This window comes from Trematomus bernacchii, unplaced genomic scaffold, assembly GCF_902827165.1.
Source record: "Trematomus bernacchii unplaced genomic scaffold, fTreBer1.1, whole genome shotgun sequence".
Classification (NCBI taxonomy): Eukaryota; Metazoa; Chordata; class Actinopteri; order Perciformes; family Nototheniidae; genus Trematomus; species Trematomus bernacchii.
The window spans coordinates 3270314-3290710 of NW_022987656.1; the positions used below are offsets into that span (position 1 = coordinate 3270314).

Sequence of the window (20397 nt, forward strand, 5' to 3'; positions counted from 1 at the left end):
GCCTTAAGGTTCACTCACAAGAGATGACCTAATCAGAGAAACTAAGGTTAGCAATGTTAACACATTTGATCGCACAATTTCCTTAACACTTTACTGTTAGGATTGACTGCGGTGCACAAAAGAGTGCTTCAGTCTGACTTTATTAAAACGAGGGACTCTGTATCTCCGATAAGATTTCAACAATTCATATTCTCTGTTCAGCACATGGTTTGGGTCAGAGATGATGTTGTTGGACAGCCTCACTAGGTTATTATGGTATGCTGACTCATAAAGTCTCTGAAAGGGTTGACCAACAATCTTTGAGCAGATTTTCCGCTGGTGCAGCAGTTTTGATTTGAAAGCAGTCGATAAACACTTCAGGTAGTATTGCAATACTGTAGAATCATTACACCCATATTTGTAGGAAACTACCTGTTTTTTTTCAGTATGAATTAAAATGGGGACTGTATGGGAGTCAGACGGTGAGCCAAAGAGTATTTCCTCTGTATTCCTGGTGTTAATCTCAAGAGCATGTTATCAGTCCACCCAACCACCTGATTTACATCCTGTTGGTGCAGCCCAGGGTTGCTGAGTTACATAACAGAGATATTAACACTGTATCAGAGTACTTAATAATCAAAGTCAAAGCCAGCTTTGTCAACATTTCTACATGTGTTATACATACAGAAATCTTGAAATACCGTTTCTCGCAGTCCCACGGTGTGACATATTTACATAAAACAAGATACCTAGATAAACGGGGTATACAACTAAGTAATAGTAGTAATAAGTACTAGTTAATAATATATTTAAAAAAACACAATCCATAGAACATGAATTGACATGAATGCAAGTATTCTTTAGTGCAAATGAGAAAATGATGTTCAAAGTACAGTTTCAGTGCAGTAGCAGCGGAGATGGGTAGAAAAGTGACTGGTGCTGGATAAGGGAAGGTTGTGTGTGTGTGTGTGTGTGGGGGGGGGGTTAAAGTCCAGGTCCATTTGGGGCAGGGGGGAAAGGTGGGAGGTAGGGGAGAAATGTCAGAGGGGGGGAGGGAGAGAGAGAGGGAGGGGAGGGAGGGAGAGAGGGGAGAGAGTTCAGCATCCTGACTGCGGAACCTTCTCCCTGAAGGCAGGAGGCTTAAGAGGCTGTTGGAGGGGTGGGTGGAGTCACCCACAATGCTGGGTGCTTATGCCCACAGGCTGTGTGAGTCCCTGCTATCTTTGAAATGTCCTGTAATTTTCCGGTTGTATTCTTGTTTTGCTTTCCTGATGCCACGGGACAGGTCAGCCCCAGCTGGATCTCCAGCTCTGAAGGCGATGTTGCGGGCCTTCAGCAGCGTGTGGACCTCCCCTGTCAGCCATGGCTTCTGGTTGGCCCTGTTGGTGATGGATCTGATGTGGGTCACATCGTCAATGCATTTGGTGATGTAGCCCATGACTGTCTCTGTGAATTATTGTGTGTTGGTGTGATGGTTGTATGTGGCTGCCTGCTTAAACATGTCCCAGTCTGTAGTGTCCTCTGACCACACCCGTACCTGTTTTGAAACCGGTGTGGTAAGGCAAGGCAAGTTTATTTATATAGCACCTTTCAACACAAGGCAATTCAAAGTGCTTTAGAAAAAATGAAAGACATTAAGAAAATGGCATTTAAAAACAGTCATTAAAAAGCAAAGATAATAAAATAAACATTAAAAGAAAAAATACATGGATAAAAGTTACAGTGCAGTTTAAGATGTGAATAGTTCAATTAAAAGCAGCGGCAAAAAGAAAAGTCTTCAGCCTGGATTTAAAAGTAGTCAGAGTTGCAGCGGACCTGCAGGTTTCTGGGAGTTTGTTCCAGATATTTGCAGCATAATAACTGAATGCTGCTTCTCCATGTTTAGTTCTGACTCTGGGGACAGAAAGCTGACCCGTCCCTGAAGACCTGAGAGTTCTGGATGGTTCATTATTTAGCAGCAGGTCAGAAATGTATTTTGGGCCTAAACCATTCAAAGCTTTATAAACCAGCAGCAATATTTTGAAATCAATTCTTTGACTCGAGCAGCAGCGTTCTGAATCAGCTGCAGCTTGTGAAGACACCATTACAGCGACCTTGGGTCCCGTGAAAGGCGCTTTATAAATTCCATTTATTATTATTATTATTATTACAATAGTCCAGTCTACTGAAGATAAAAGCATGGACAAGTTTTCCAAATCCTGCTGTGACATTAGTCTTTTAATCCTAGAAATGTTCTTTAGGTGATAGTACAACCCAGTCTCACGGCATTTCGTGTTATTAGTCACGAAATTAATTTAATCTATTGATTCGTGTTCACCAACACGATTTTCACCTTTTTTTCGTGTCACACAGAACGATTTTAAATGCAATGTATTTCTATTGGTAGTATGTTTCGTGCCTGCAACACGTCTTTTTGTCCGGTCGGGTCTTGGAAGACCAGAGCTGTGTGGTTCATAAAAACATGTTCTTACTCAATATCTTACCCTAAGCCTAACCCTATCCCTTTTATTTTAAATTGTATAATGTCTGAGTTTTTTTGCCGTCAGTGAGGAAAAGAAATGGGGCTCAGAGCCTCAGAATACTGAAATCTGTATTTTATGTCATCTTTTTTTCCTTCTAATTTGTTATTATTTGGTGCAGGCACGAAACATACTACCAATATAAATACATTGCTTCTAAAATCGTTCTGTGTCAGAATAGTTAAATCTGTATTTTTTTAAATGTGTTTTTCCTTCTAATTTGTTATTATTTACATTGCTTTTAAAATCGTTCTGTGTGACACGAAAAAAATGGCGAAATCGTGTTGGTGAACACGAATCAATAGATTAATTTCGTGACTATAACACGAAATGCCGTGAGACTGTGTTGGATAGTAGGCTGATTGCTGTAACTGTTTTAATGTGACTGTTGAAACTCAGGTCAGAATCCAAGACTACACCTAGATTTCTGGCTTTATCTGTTGTTTTGAACATTGCAGACTGAAGCTCAGTGCTAACTTTGATACATTCTGCCTTGGTTCCAAAAACCATTACCTCAGTTTTATCTTTGTTTAATTGGAGAAAGTTCTGAAACATCCAGTCATTGATTTGTTCAATGCACTTACTCAGTGTTTGAATTGGAGAATAGTCTCCTGGTGAAATGGTTACGTAAATGTGTGTGACATCCGCATTGCTATAGTAACTTATTTTGTTGTTTTTCATTATCTGAGCCAGTGGTAGCATGTAGATGTTAAAGAGAAGAGGCCCCAGGATGGAGCCTTGAGGAACCCCACATGTCATATTTGTCAACTCAGATGTGTATTTACCTATAGAAACAAAGTTGTTTCTGTCCTTTAAGTAGGATTCAAACCAATTTAGAACTGTTGCCGAAAGTCCCACCCAGTTTTCCAGTCGATCTAGTAATATGTTGTGGTCAACAGTGTCAAACGCAGCACTAAGATCTAATGGCGCATTTCCACTACAGCGCGGAGCTCGCTTTATGTGTGCCGTGTCGTGCCCGTTTTTGGTTGCGCTTCCACTAGGCCTAGTTACGGCCCGGCCCGGCCCGGGGCCACTTTTTCACCTCTTTTCTGGCCCGACAAAATTGTGGTTCTATCGGGGCCAACAAACAGGGCTGAGTCGGGCTGAGTATGCTAAACTAGAGAGAGGATCGCTGGCAAGGGGGCTACAACTACAACAAGATGGACATATTTGACCGTGATTTAATTGTAATACACGTTTCAAAATGATGCCGAAGTAACAACATACTGATACCGGTTAGTAAAAACCATGAATTAATGCTTTGTCAAGTCTGCAGACAGACGGCAGGTGAAAAACCTTTTAAAATGCGTGTTTTTCTAGATGGAGATTGGCTAAGCTAACGCAGTATATGCTCCGACCGTCCACACTCACAACAACGGCCTATACAGACATAAATAAAGCAGCGACTGTATTCACCATGACACAGACAGTCTGTGGTTTGTACTTGTTTAACTTTTGTCGAGTTTCTGAACATATATAAGGAGCTGTGAGCTCTGAGTGCTAACAGCTAACGACTGTGTTGTTTTTCTGGAGTTCTCATTGAAGATGACGTCACGGCTCCGCCTACACTGCGTTACTATAGTAACTACCCCAGTTCCTAAACTGTAATGGAAGCGCAGCATGAAGTGAGTCGGCCCTGTTAAGGCCCAACGCGGCCAAGCCGTACCGAGCCGTACCGAGCGTGGCCGAGGCCGACCGTGTAGTGGAAATGCGCCATTATAATACTAACACTGAAGTACTGCCACTGTCTGTGTTTAAGTGGATGTCATTGAAGACCTTTACAAGAGCAGTCTCAGTGCTGTGGTTTGGATCGAAAGCCTGACTGGAACACATCGAAACAGTTATTTACATGCAAGTAATTACTCAACTGTTGAAAAACAACTTTTTCAATGATTTTACCTAGAAATGGCAGGTTTGATATGGGCCTGTAGTTGTTCATTACTGAAGCATCTAGATTATTCTTTTTTAAGAGCGGTTTAATGACTGCAGTTTTCAGGGCCTGTGGAAAAACACCTGAGTAAAGAGACTTGTTTACTATTGGCGCATTTCCACCATGGCGCGGAGCGCGGTTTAAGCGTACCGTGTCGTGCCGGGCCCGCTTTTGGTTGCGTTTCCACTATGCCTAGTTCCGGCCCGGGGGTACTTTTTCACCTCTTTTCTGGCCCGACAAAATCGTGGTTCTATCGGGGCCAACAAACAGGGCTGAGTCGGGCTGAGTTTGCTAAACTAGAGAGAGAATCGCTGGCAAGGAGGCTACAACTACAACAAGATGAACATATTTGACCGTGATTTAATTGTAATACACGTTTCAAAATGATGCCGAAGTAACAACATACTGATACCGGTTAGTAAAAACCATGAATTAATGCTTTGACAAGTCTGCAGACAGACGGCAGGAGAAAAACCTTTTAAAATGAGTGTTTTCTAAATGGAGATTGGCTAAGCTAACGCAATATATGCTCCGACCGTCCACACTCACAACGGCCTATACAGACATAAATAAACCAGCGACTGTATTCGCCATGACACAGACAGTCTGTGGTGTGTACTTGTTTAACTTTTGTCTAGTTTCTGAACAGATATGAGGAGCTGTGAGCTCTGAGTGCTAACAGCTAACAGCTGTGTTGTTTTTCTGGGGTTCTCATTGAAGATGACGTCACGGCTCCGCCTACACTGCGTTACTATAGATACTACCCCAGTTCCTAAACTGTAATGGAAATGCGCCATAAAGTGAGCCAGTCCTAATGAGGCCTAGCCATACCGAGCGAGGCCGAGCGAGGCCGTGTAGTGGAAATGCGCCATAAGTGAAGTAGATCTGAGGCCATGCAATGAAAAACATCTTTGAAAAATCCTGTTGGAATAATATCAAGGCAGCAGGAGGAGGATTTCAGAAGTTGAATAATGTCCTCTAGGTTTTTATCATTAATCTGATGGAATTGTGTCATGGTGTTTGAATTGATATTAGGTGGACACAGGGATAAACATTTGCTGTACCTGATACAGAGAAACTGACTGCTTGTCTGATTTTCTGAATTTTGTCAGTGAAGAAGGAGGCAAAATCATTGCAGGCCCTGGTGGATAGAAATTCAGAGACTACTGACACTGGGGGGTTTGTTAGTCTGTCGACGGTAGCAAACACGGCACGTGCGTTGTTTTTGTTTTTGGTAATGATGTCAGAGAAGAAAGACTGTCGGGCAATTTTCAATTCCAAATTATAAAGGCCAAGTCTCTCTTTATAGATTTCAAAATGAACCTGGAGATTTGTTTTTCGCCACCTACGTTCAGCTTTTCGACACTCTTTTTACCCTGGGTCTGTAGGCCGGTTTCAGCAGAACATTAGTACAATAGTTTTTTTCTAAATTATCTCCCGATTCATTGTGCACAATGTAGCCTTCATGAATGGCCAGTCCACAAAGAACCTTCGCTTTTTAAGCCATAGACCCCTATAACGTTGAAAAAGTATTTTCCAGTCATTTGTGGACAAAGGATTAGACAGTAGAATAACAAAATAAAGGTATATCATCAGCGTATAGATTTGGTAAAGGAGTCTTGACAAAACTGAAAGAAATTCAAAAGCATTTTTTTATTGTTTATTAATGATCTATTGATATCATGAACATGAGTGACACTTTACATGTTAATAATTTGCTGAAAATGTGGCAAATAGTGCATTTTCTATAATCAAATGCATTGCAATAAGTCGACAGAGAACACACCCAGCACTAGTTATAAATACTGTTGAAGACAAAGTAGTAAAAAGAAATCAAAGACTGTAAAAGATGAGCAATCAACATTATGACACTTAATATAATCAAAACTGTTAGAAAATGCTTCAAAAGGCACTATATCAGAAAATAATGATCTCTGATGTGTGGTAACTCGCCTCTATTAATGGCACACTCAACACAAGCTGCCAGTAATAGTGATAACCATCTTTTCCAGGTTTCTCTTTAGTAAACAAAGTATTCTGATTAGCTCCTTTGCAATGAAACAATATAAACTTTGTACAAAATACCGGGATTATCTCCATTTTACATCAAAGCTGAAAAGTTTTCCTTTTAAATGTACATCATTTTTAAGACCAAAACCGTTAAATGGTTCAGTGAAGGAACACACTGTGTTATTCAGAAAGGGCACAGAATGTTTTACATGAGACGATTTTTTTATGAAGTACCTATTGTTCTGAAAAAGTACTCTATTTTTTATTAAAAGGATACATTGGATGTTTTACTTATCCATAATTAGTGTACTTTAGAATGATGCAGTGATGTATTTTTTATGTATTTTTGTAGGCCAACCTAGAAGTTATCATCACAAGGGCTCCTTTGAACGTTGCAGAAAATAAGAAGAGGCAAATTAACAGTTTATTTTACACGTTTTGTAATAATCTCCACACTAATCTCTAGACTTTTATGATTTTTGAAGTTTCAATGCAATCACTAGAGGTAAAAAGCTTATGTTAGGCTATAAACATCACGGTCACATGACTGTCACCACCGCTAAGCTAAAGGCAGCTAATGTTCGACGTGATGCGTTTAATAGTCTCATTTAGCCGACTGTTAGCAACGGCCGTTATTAAGAGTTATAAGCTTCAGACATTCACCAGTTGGGTATATGATAACGTATTTTAAGTTCTAGAAACAAAACTTAAAAGTCTTGAGAGTTAACCACAGACCTTAATTCTGGCATCTAACCAAAATCAAGTAAAAACAACGTAGACTTCGAGACGATGGAACCTGAAGACTTATTCCTGCACCACTCTAATACCTTAAGCAGATGACATGCCTCAAGAGAAACAGAAAAGCACAGAAGCGAGCAATGTGCGGCTGTGGATTGGCACCGAATAGAACGTTATTTTAGCATCTTAAAAAAAATCTACCTGCAACCTACTTCAGGTAAGTTCCTCATACAACCCCATTTCAAAAAGGTCTGCACTGTCCCTTTAAGAAAAGCATTATTAAGACATCAGGTCAAAGGTCTTGGGTCTTTACATTATTCTGCTTTCATATCAAAATATAGTCTAAATGCCTGCTTTTAATATGATTTCATGGCTTTCCTGTGTGCAAACATAAAACAATTCAACAAAATAAGATAATCTGCAACAACATACATGTGTAACTTTAAGTTTATGGACAATCATTTGTAATTTAGGTATTTTCTAGTAAGAAAAGAAAAAAAGGATTAAGATAAACACTGATATGGAAGAAGGCAAAGAAAACCTTCCTTAAGCCCAGACAGATATATTAACTTTCTCTGGAAATATGTAGATTTTTTATGTCAACATTCATAAGAATACTGAACTGTATATTGTTGAGCACGGGCTGTGGTGCAGAGCAGCTTCAATGACTGATTATTACTGTACATGTGTAATTATGAGGAACGAGTGGTTACACAATGCTTATTAGTATGCGTACATGCAAGTGTGAATGTATGCATGTGGGTTTTTAAAGTGTTGTTCCAAAGTTTGGTAGCAAAAATGCCAAGATAAACCCAGAGTTCAAAAGACAGGTGTAAAAAAAAAAGAAGCAAGGTAAAAGTGCAGCGCGTTAATACCGGGAAACCATGCAAGCAATCACACACATCCTTAGTTAAACACTGATTGGAAATGTTAATGACATCTGTGTCACCGCACAAACAAAGCTTTCTCTCTTACACAAGACAATGTTATCATACAAAGAGCAATGATAATACTAATAAGAACCCAGGTGATAGGATGGAAATGAAAATCTCTTTAATTCAAACACAACTCAAATCCAGACATGTTTTGTTTACACCTGAGACCTATAATATATTGTTGAAAAATAGTAATATTATAATAGGGGTATATTTTTCCACATCCCGATACCGACCTAGAAAATGCAAATCTGAAAGCCAACTGAACTATATATAACATCTGTCTTTTAAAAAAGGGCCAAATCCATGTGGAACAGGCAAATCTGGTTTTATTTGTCTTTAAATGTTCAATGGATATTTGTTCGCATTCCATTTGTTGCAATGACTTATTAGAATCAATATGGATTACAAAGTTAGCGTTTAAGAAAACTGGTATTTTTATTAAAATAGAGCTTTTATAGTTCAACCAGTGACAGCTGATACAATCTCTCTTTCTAAAGATATTTGTTTACTTTTGAAATGATATCCACTATTTTTGAAGTAGCAGGATATAAGTTATTTTAATATAACTCAAATGTTGTCACTGAAAATTGCAAAATACTATCATTAGTATGAATTCCCAATTAAAAACAATTCAACAAAATAATCGAAATAGATAATTAAATTACCAAAGAAAAGGATGCAATGAAATGTTAAGCGGACTGATGGATTAGCTGAGCTTCACTCCACAAAAAAATTGTTTTCTTCTTGCATTTGAAATGAATACAGATTTTGTTAATGCCAAGTCCATTGGACTTAAGAAGCTGTACCAGATTGTTGGAGTTATGCAGCGTAGGGTTTTTCACTATCCAACACTAAGCTAATATGGCTAATTACAGGCTCACTACTACTTGGCTCCATTTCCACTTTGGCATTGTTGCACTGAAACAGACTTGGTTCAGCGGAGGCAAATTAAGTTGTCAAGCAGTAGTTTATGGATGCTAATTGCTAACTTTTTTTGTGAATATTGCTAACTTTTATTGGGAATATGCCTTGCTTGGTTTGAAATTCCGACGAGATGCCACAATATAAAGAATCGGAATCAGAATATGGTATCATGAGGAGTTACAGGCAGAGACGGTTTCTTTTTGGGGTTAAAATGAGCAACGCCTTATATTGCCAAAGTGTGGTATGGATCTTGCAATTCAACTCTAGAATGAAAGATAAGTAACAAGCCAATGTCAAACGCATTGGTTAAAAATGTGTACTTAATCAGGTTGAAGAGCAAAAAAGTATCAATAGCAGTGCTTCTTAGACTAGTCCCCTAAAAATGTGAACAAGTTCTACCTGTGTTTACTTACAAAACTAGTAGCTTCCTGGTAGAGTGAGCATTGCCACATAAACAAGTCTGAAAATAATGCCAGGTGGATGTTGGGTATAATGTTAATATATCCTAAAAATGTAGCCACCTTGTGTGATATCTGATTAAAAAAGAGGAAATGTGGTCAGTAACTTGTTCCTGTACGAACAACCAGTGGGTGTTCTGATTCAAGCCACTGTTGATAACCACTGATCTGAACAATACTCGATAAAAGTGTATTATTGATGTTTAAAAGTAATCCTTTTTTACCCAAAAAAGTTCAAGATAGATACATTTGTATGGAAACTTGACATTTTCCATTTCAAATTTGGCATTTGTCCACATCACATACGCAACCATATGGCTAACCCTAACCCTAAACATGACCAATGTTACAAGCACAGCAGACATAGACATATAACTACAAATTATTGGACACAAAATGATAAAAAAAGAAGTAACAAAAACTACACAGGAAAAAGCAGAAGCGCTGCTTTTCAGTTCTTTATGTTTACATAAGGCGAAGTAGAATCAGACAATAGTTGTAAGTGTCCCATTTGATGCGGATGATTTACGTTATGGCAAGCTAGTGACAAGGGGCACCTGTGCACACCTCGGTCCTCGTGGAAGACTTGTCATCCATCTCGACCCGTCCCGTGTGTTCCGGGGTTGTTAGGTTCACGCCGCTTCAGGAGAGGAATCAGTCGTCAATGTCCTCGAACACATTATCGTCGAAGGACCGCGCCACAGACGGCTGTATCTTTTGCCGGGAATACTTGAGATTAACAAGGTCTCCCACCTCACTGATGACACTCAGCGCCTGTGGAGACATTTGTTCAATAAAAAGGCTGTCAGCATGAAGGGCAATATGTGGCTCCAGGACACGTAAAACTGCACCAAGCTAGATTTGTACATCTTTCATGTAAGATTAAATCAAAACTTGAGCTGAAACTAAAAACACCATCGACTTAAATCTTTTCAATTTTTCTTTCCATTAATTGGCGGGAGGGGTAGTCACCAGTAGGACATCCTGTAATAGCACAGGAGGTGATGAGTTCATACAGATAAATCATCTAAACAGCAGCAAGACATTCATTCTGTCTGAAACTCTTCGCCGAAATGGAAGATCTTCTGTCGTAAAAGCGCTTCTTGAATTTAATTGAACGTTTTTAAAGTTAAATCAGTCAATGCTTAACAATATAAACAAGTTGTTGGTAAACACAATGAAACGAACAGTTCTGTGTAGGTCGAGTGTGTATTGGTGTAGAACAGTTAGTGCTTAATCTGATTACCTGAATTTCTTTTGTGCTATTTGATTTTTTTACATATCATTAATGTTGTACAGTAGTACCAGAGAGAAAAATAATTGGATGATCTTTTTTCATATATATATATATATATATATATATATATATATATATATATATATATATATATATATATATATATCTGATATCAATTGTTTATGACTTAACCTGTTAAGCCCTGAGCCTGTTTTTCAGGTCTCAGGCTCGAAAATGACATTCCCAGAACAAATGACCATATCGTCCCTTCTAAAAGGGTTAAATTAATAATCTTTTTACTCAAAGTAATGATAAACCTGTGACTTGGATGTAGAAAAGTCAGAATCAATATAGATGTTTTTTATTTTAAAGAAAATTCAGATTTTACATTGTAAAAAACTGTAAATTATAGTGTCCGTCCAAAAATTATTTTTTACTTATAGTGAAAACTACCCTTGGATGATGGTAAGGTAGACTAAAAGCTTTAGGAATCCAAAGTACAACATATAATAAGTACCATGTATCAAGATTGATGCAAAACAAGTGACATTTGACCTTTTTAGAGAGGTTTAGCCAAAAACACTCCACCTCTGAGGTGAAATAGTTTTTTTTTCATATCTCTGGAACCCTTTGGTCGATTTTGATGGTTGACACCTCTTTCTGACCGTTAGAGCCAATAGAATCGAAGGGGGAGTCCCCCACACACACACTCATTGTGAAACAAAAAGGTGGGGGCTTTGTGCATGTAATTTTGCATTAGAGTGAAGCTACATTCTAGCTCTGACATCTAGAAACCTAAAAGCATGGATTATCCGTTTCATTGCTCATGGATTATCAGAAATCCTTTCAAAGGAACACGGACACATTGGATTAACCTATGGATTAACTTCAGCAGCGTTTTTATCGTTTTAATGCCATTGAAGACCACTTTGGAGAGACTACAGAGCCAAGGTAACCTTGTTAGCATTTTTAGCTACCTAGCGTCACCTGTTTTGATGTCCGTTTTTGTTTATAATGTCACCTCACGATATGAAACGATGTGTTGGATGTGGTGAAAAGATAAATAATAAGGTTTTGTGAGTGATTTGCGGTGCAGTAATCTGTTAGCATTTTTCGCTCGTTGCTAATTCAGAGGCTCAGTGTTAGCATTGTGGGTTTTCTTTTGAAAAAAAAAATTAAAATTATCAGTTAGATGAGTTTCTTCCCGTTACATGGATATAAAACATTCATAGTTTATTAAATGAACATGCCCTCAGACACGGTTTCCTGCAAGATGTTGCGGCAGTGCCCCGGTACCGGGGTCTCTCGGGCTTAACCTGTTACGCCCCTAGGTTCAATTCTCACAAAACACAACATCCCCTGCCACTGCTACGCCGACGATGTACAGATCTATCTGCCACTCAATTCAAATGTAAACTCATTACAGCTATTGATGGACTGCTTAGCAGAGATCAAATCCTGGCTGAGCCAAAATGTCCTCAACCTCAATGAGAGCAAGACTGAGGTTATCTTTTTTGGACCCCAACCTCTAGCCTCCCAGGTTGATATTCTGGGCTCCCTCAAAAATAATATCCTCCCTTCTGTCACGAACCTTGGAGTGACCTTCAATAGCGCTTTTAAATTTGATAAGCAGGTCAGCAGCGTAGTCAAAACCTGCTTTTTTAAAATACGACTATTGGCCAAGACCAAGTCGTTTTTATCGTTTGAGGATCTAGAAAGGGTTATTAACGCCTTTGTTACCTCGAGGTTGGACTACTGCAACGCTCTGTACGTGGGTATGGACCAGGCGTCAATTAAACGCCTGCAGCTAGTCCAGAACGCAGCTGCACGTCTACTCACTGGCCACAAAAAGCGTGACCACATTACCCCAATCCTGGCCTCACTGCACTGGCTTCCAGTTCGGTTCAGAATTGATTTTAAACTCCTTTTATTTGTTTTTAAAGCACTAAATGGGCTGGCTCCGGCCTATATAGCCGAACTCCTCCAGCGCTACACCCCAGCCAGAGCCTTAAGGTCGGCTGACCAGCTGCTGCTGATAGTGCCCAAGACCAGGCTCAAAACCCGAGGGCACCGAGCCTTCATAGCAGCTGGCCATAGGCTCTGGAACACTCTGCCCCTCCATGTGAGGTCGGTCCAGACCCTAGGGGTTTTTAAATCTACTCTTAAAACACACTTCTTCTCCCTGGCCTTTTAGTCAGAGCGGAGCACGACTCCTGACTTTTCCCCCTGTTTTTTTTAAAATATCTGTTGTAATTTATTGTCTTTTATTGTGATTGTAGAAATGTGTTTTTATGTGATTGTAGAAATGTGTTTTTATGTGATTGTAGTTATTACATGTACAGCACTTTGGCCCGCTAAACTTTGATTTGATTTGCGCACCGCCCCCCCTGTACCGGGCGGATAAACGCGTCATTTGCAGGACACAACGTCTAAGGAATCTTAATATTTAATAAACTATGAATGTTTTATATCCATGTAACGGGAAGAAACCAGCTAACTGATCTTTTAAAAAAAAATTCTCCAAAAAAAAACCACAATGCTAACACTCAGCCTCTGAATTCTGCAAAAATGTAACTTAAAACTGCACCTAAACTCACTCATAACTCCCTTATTACTTATCCTAGATGCACAGCCAACCCCTCGTTTTGCATCTCCTGGAGACACAGAATCTGGGGGTGTCCACCTCAACACTCAGTGATAAACATTTGCGACGCTATAAACGAAAGCGTACATCATAACATGTGGAGCTAGGTAGCTAGAAACGCTAACATGGCTTACCTTGGTCAAAACTGGTCTTCAATGGCATTAAAACGATAAAAAAACGATGCTGCAGTTAATCCATAGGTTAATCCAATGTGTCTGTGTCCTCTTTGAAATGATTTCTGATAATCCATAAGAAATAAAACTGCTTTTTCGTTTCCAAATGTCAGAGCGAGAGATCGGTCGACTCTGCTGCAAAATTACATGCGCGCAGCCCTCACCTTTTCTCTTCACAACGTGTGTGTGTGGGGGACTCCCCCTTCGATTCTATTGGCTCCAACGGTCAGAAAGAGGTGTCAACCATCAAAATCGACCAAGGGGGGCCAGAGATATGGAAAAAAAAACATTTTCACCCATATCACCTCAGAGGTGGGGTGGTTTTGGCTAAACCTCTCTAAAAAGGTCAAATGTCACTTGTTTTGCATCAATCTTGATACAGGGTACTTATATGTTGTACTTTGGATTCCTAAAGCTTTTAGTCTACTAACCCATCATCCAAGGGTAGTTTTCACTATAAGTAAAAAAGAATATTTGGACGGACACTATAATTTACAGTTTTTTACTATGTAAAATCTGAATTTTCTTTAAAATAAAAAAATCTATATTGATTCTGACACTTCTACATCCAACTCACAGATGTAACCTTGCTTTGATAAAAGAAATTATTCATATAACCCTTTTAGAAGTTAAGTTGTAGTCATTTGTTTTGGGCATGTCATTTTCGAGCCTGAAACATGAAAAACAGGCTTGGTGCTTAACAGGTTAACAGGTTAAGAACAGGTGGTGAAATGATCACTTTTCCAGTGTTTGTTCTTGTAATTCTCATTTTGACCACAAGGGGCTGAAGTGCACCACTACCCCATGAACTGATATGGGGAAACGGATTGAAAGCATTCACACTTTTCTTTCAGGTCAGTCTTATTATCTTAATTACTGTAGTTTTTGATTGGCTAGAAATGTAATTTAACCATATCAAAATATCTATTTAGAATGCAAGGTCAAACTCAACTGGAAGAAAACAAGTACAAATTACATTTAGATTATTGGGTAGTGGTGCTCTTTAGCCTCCTATGCCTGAAGTCAGTATTACAAAAACAAACAAAAAGTTCACATTCCAATTTTGGAAGACTTGTTTTCACAGATGAATAAAATATAATTTTGGCAAACCTTTTTTTTCATAGTCATACATACATTATAGAAATGATTACATTATAAAACAAAAATATATCAGCCTTAGAAAATGGGTCACTATAATATTTTATCTGACTTGCATCTTAGGTCTTCCGTGTCTTTCTTTTTGAAATGTAAATAGGTTACAACAGGGGTGAACACGAGATTGAAAGTTGATGTGGTAAATGTTTTGACAAAAATATAATCTATAAGGGTGACATGCAGAAATAGCACAGCAATAGTGTTCATTTGGAGTTGTGCTTTTGGCCACCTGACACATCTTTGCGTCAGGTGGCCAATAGTCATAGTCTTTTTGGCTATTAAGCTGCTCAATGCTCCACTGCAGATTAAAAGGCCACAAAAAGTCATCTTTGTCTGTTTTGACTTTTTCAAGAAGTCAGAGTAGACTTCTATGATCAAATATTTGTTGGAATTTAGGATTAAGTGAACATGTGTGGGTGCTATTGAAGGAGAGGGCTTGACTGCCAAAGCTTACCAAAAGATAAAAGAAACTCACAAATCGTCACGACACATCAAAGTACAGGAAAGTGATACAGCGAGGAGGCCTAACAAAAAGATCTTAACAACACCGACTCCCTGTCCTCACTCTTTTTGTCTTGAGAGCAAGACAAGGAATGGGAGTGGATAACAGCCCCCGCACTTCCTGGAGACACATTTGACATCCGAGCCACAAGGACACCCCAATTAAAACAGGGGATTTAAGACTTTTGCTGGATGACCTAGAGGCTGAAGATAAAGACGGTGACTGCAAAAGGACAAGCAGGCGAATATAGTAGAAGAGAAGCTCTTGCAGTATGTGAGAGTGGGCGGCTTTGTGATGTAATGCCCAGAGACTGCACTGACATTGAGACACTCGGAGGAAAATGAGGGTGGGTGTCTGAACTCGTAACAGATAATGCAGTCTCCCCTTCAATCCATCTCTCCTCTACTATGACAAGCTGTGAGGCGGTCACACCTGAACGACCATCCACAATTGGTCTGATTTTGTAATTTATTTCCTAATTTAAATTTAAAAATAACTTCCAATAAATAAAATGAAATCAACAGAAAATATCGGAGCCTAGCTCACCCTCTTTGTATAGCAGAGCACATTTTCTTTTTAGACAAACAGGAAGCCTTAGTACCCTGAAACCACACTGAGGTGACAAAAGGGTGGTGCAGTGAGGCCAACCTGGAAGTTACCATTGCAAAGACTCTCTTGACAAACGCAATGAGATGTCCCCATTGGATTTTTGGGTATATTGCAGAAATGTGTCATACTTATGTGTTTTGTTCCGCAGAATAATCTCCACATATTAACAACATTTTTACGATTTATTTTGTGTAATTGCAATTGCGATAAGTAAAAAGCAATCCTTAGAATATAAACAAATTAGATCACGGTAAGGGGGAGAATAATACTGATGTTTGACCAATGAGTGTTAACCGTTTTGTCCATCCAATCAGGACCGAGTATTTTCAGTGGCCACAGGTTCTAGTAATACTGTGTAAAGCTAAACACTAACTTTCCTATTATAGAGAATTTAGTGTAAGAAAAACAGATAAAACTAAGACTTTTGCTAGTAAGAAACTTTTTAGTGGTAGTTTAGTCAGATAACAATCTTTTTTACTTCTTGTTGTTTTTCTCAGATCTAATTTCTTGCCCAAGAAGAATTAAATTAAAACGGTTTTATGTGATAAAACTGTGTTTGTATAAATGAGTTACCCTGTCGAGCACGTCTTTCGTGTGGGCGGAGGAGATGCAGAAGCGTGCCCGGGACTCGATGATGGGCGTAGCGGGGAAGCCCACCCCCACCACCCCGATGTTCCTCTTCAACATCTCCCTGCTAAACGCTCTGTGGGACAGAAGAGACGCGGCAAGAAATGACATACCAAAATATAGTTCCAATAAAGACATTAACCTTTGCAACATTATGGCAAGCTAGTATTGTTCATTGAGATTTATTGTTTAGAACATTTATACTTATTGAATTGAGAAAAAATACATAGGTTTTATAAGTGGGTATTGTCCACAGAATTCAATCTATTACAATATGTAATGTAAAGCGCTCAAATAAATACTATGACTTATAAGACTTTCTTTTTTAATAAAGCCTATAATTAGGGCCGCCTCAGGCTTACCTTAAACATCTTCCTGGATCTTATATTCATTTAACTTTATTTGCATTTTACATTCATATTAGCGTTTAGTTAATTAGATTGTTTATGTTGTCATGCATTATTTATTTAGTTTACATTTTCATTCATGTTTGATCTGTACACACTGTAAAGCCCCCTGATGAAAATGTGTTTTTTTATGAATACAAAAATCAGGATCTTTTGAAATATGTAAATCTGGCTACATCTCATATAAAATCATATTATTCATCATTCTGTATTGTTCTAGGCGTTAATGCGTGAAAACTACTTTAAGCAGCGAGTCAAATCTGTAGGCTTACGCTATCTTGGCGGGCATGTAGAGCATCATGGGTACAACAGGCGAGTCCTCGTTTCCGTAGATGATGAAGCCCATCTTCTGAAGATTCCTGCGGAAATAGACTGCGTTCTTTGCCAGCTGATGCACGCGGTCACAGCCTGGGGAGGATCAGAAGAGAATTTTTAACAAGAGTTGACAGAAAAGCAATGGAGGAACCACAATGCTATTAAAGTTAATGATGTTTTAGTTTGGGGGTCTTTGACAATTGTCAGCCCAAAGACCCCAAAGCTAAAGCAGGGGACTCTTGCATATGTATACAATTGAGTTGGATATAAGGTTCGGAACCGTAATTTGGAATTCAAGTAAGAACTGATCCAAAACGGCCCATACCAGAAAAAAAAATTTTGTGAGCAGTGACTTGATGTTCAAATTGAGTTGCATAGATAGAAGCGGAATCTCTAAGCAGAACCAGAATCAAAACCAGAATTGTGAAATGCAAACGATACCGAACCCTAGGGCGTTTTTATGCAGTCGCTCTGAATTTACAATATTTAGAATTGTTAAGAAAAGCACCGGTAAAGTGACTATAGAAGATGGGAATTATTTTAACAGAAACCGAAAAGCCTGTTTGTTGGAACAGATTGATCGGGAGGATCCTGCTGGTTTGTGTTGTGACTTGTATCGTTGTCTTCCATCGCTGACAGACTGAGCGGTGAAGCTCATTTAGACAAACATATCCCGGTTGATGCTCATAGTAAAAAAAAGTCAAATAAATATATAGTACCAAAAACACAGATGATAAAATCCAAGGGGGGCAAAAATAATTTGTCTTACAACAGTGGTGATACGCACAAGGATTCATGGGTAACAGTTAGACTCACTACATATTACCATAATGTGTATTTTCAGACATTTTAAATGTGAGAAGATGAGAAATATTTATAGCGAGTTTGATGAAAAAAGAAAGGGAAAAAAAGAGTGTTGATAAGCAGCTGAAAACTAACACATTCATGAGATGTGAGGAAACATCTGAGGGGTGCAGCCCTCGGGGGAGGGGGAGTTTTGACTTCTCTGTAATGTTTTCCTTCTGCCACAGGAGATAGAAGATTCACTGATTCTTTAAAAACACGACTACAAACTATGATCATTTGCCCCCAAATGTAGTCACAAAGGACTACTATTATCATAATATTGCACCAAGACATACACTTCCATGCAAATAAAATAAAAAGTAGGTCAACAGAAATGACATTTTTTAGTTTAAAAAGATACACAAAAGCTAACCTCACCTCAAGATAGATCTGGATTGACCTTGGTATAATAAATGGGAAGAAGAAGGGTTTCTATATATTATATCTCACACGGATACAGCTTCAACTCTGTGTTTTTTTTAATAGTGTGAAATAAAACTACTGATTTCATCAGTTTGTACTGACACCCAGTGGCAACTGCTTACAATTACAGCATTGAGATTAAATCCACTCAACACTGACAATCTGAACATCTCAATTCTTAGTTCATTTTTAAATGATAAGATATGCTATTTCAATAAAACAACTCTGCCAAGTACGATACTCTTCATTATGATGACATCAAGGTTGTGTTTGATGTAGTCAGGACATGATGCGCTCAATGTGTCACAGATAGTGATTAAGGGGACACTCTAAAGGTGAATAGGTTAAAAACACCCAACTAATAGCTCACTATGAAAGTTCCCCCGTTGATTACTTATATTAACGAAGACATATAATGCTAATTTTCAGGTTTGTATTTTGTAACTCTGCTGTGACATGTGTCCATGCTTTAATGTTCAAAAAGCTCTTTATTTTTCTCATACTGCCTGTGCTGCACATTGTCTTATTAAATGCCTATTTGCAATCTTTTATGCAACAGAAAACTCAAAATTGGATAAAAACTAATTCTTGTTTCAGCAGCATAAAAAAAAGCATTAAAAAAAGCAATCTTGTAGCCTATGGTGTTAAGCCTTAGAGACACAACTACACAAAGTGAATGTTAATTAAAACATTACAGGGCACTGGGGGCCACACTCAACATATAATAGGAAAATGCTGTAGGTAGACATTTCATTACTCCTAATCTCAGCCAAGAATCATTTAAAGATGCTCTGTGGAATTTTGTTGTAAACAAATAAGTTATTTTTACCTTCAGTGTTACGCCATATAAAAAAAGCATTGTGAGTATCTTAAACACGTTGAATGCATTTCTTTCTCATAAAACATTTGCAAAGCCACTTTTACCTTTTTTAACGTTTTTTTTTAATCTATAATGTTTGGAGTCTTGTAGTTTCCCGCTTTTGTTGGCTTATAGCTGCCACCTGTAGATCAGTGGAATATTACAAAAATGTTTTACTGTATATAAGCTAACCCGCATACATGCATGCATTTGCACCAGAAACAACTAAACTGCAATCCAAAAGACACTTCAGTAGCTCCACTAGCTCAAAAGAATCCTCTGGGTACCTTTAATGTTGTTTTGCCACTCACCTATCGTTGTGCCATCCTCTCCCATAATGCACTTCATAGAAGTGATGATTTGCTCCACCACAGGTGGAGACATGGAGGATGCGTAGACCGCACTGTGGGAATGGGAGCGCAGGTACTCAATAAGCTCCTAAAGCCAGCAGATACACAGGAGATGTAAGGAGACGTGCATGAAAATTAATTATGTTGTACATCCATTGAGAGTTAAGAAACTGAGGTTCATTTGATAGTAAAGGTTGCCGACCCTTGGCTTGGCCTAACTCTCTTATGTATATATATATATTTAAATGAAACAGCAGAAAAATAAAAATCCTCCAGCCTCACCCTTTTCCCCGCGATGTATCCCCCTGCAGCACCGAAGCTCTTGGTGAATGTTCCCATCATGACGTCCACATCACAGGGGTCCAGGCCAAAGTAATCGACCACGCCTCTGCCTCTAGGCCCCAGGGCCCCGATGCTGTGGGCCTCGTCTAGGTAAAGGTAAGCCTTGTAGCGCTTCTTCAGAGCAATCATTTCTGGCAGGCGCACTATGCTGCCCTCCATGCTGCAGGGAGGAAAGGACAAAATGGAAGGGGTTACAGCCAGGGTCAAGCAAACGTCCTTGTTGATTACTGACTAAGGGAAGTACAATACAGTATGTTCCCTACTCAAGAACTTCATAATAAGAATGTTTTTCCACGAAAATAAGCACGTTTATGTTTTTTAAAACATGGTAAAACTCACTAAAAACAGGCGATAGACTTCGTTCCTATTGACGAGTACATTTTTTATATAGATTATAAAGATAATAATGTCA

At 38.7% G+C, this 20397-nt stretch overlaps 1 protein-coding gene across 1 annotated transcript in view; it reads right to left on the reverse strand.

Annotated features, from left to right (window-relative positions):
- Positions 1–6062: 6062 nt before the first annotated feature.
- Positions 6063–20397, reverse strand: part of LOC117486695 (serine palmitoyltransferase 2-like) — a 31930-nt gene continuing 17595 nt past the window's right edge. The window contains exons 8-12 of the mRNA XM_034135213.1: positions 19926–20145; positions 19605–19731; positions 17123–17258; positions 16390–16519; positions 6063–10270 (exon numbers count right to left, since the gene is read on the reverse strand). Coding sequence (XP_033991104.1) covers positions 10151–10270; positions 16390–16519; positions 17123–17258; positions 19605–19731; positions 19926–20145 — 733 coding nt within the window. The 3' untranslated portion in view covers positions 6063–10150. The remainder of the gene's footprint in view (positions 10271–16389; positions 16520–17122; positions 17259–19604; positions 19732–19925; positions 20146–20397) is intronic.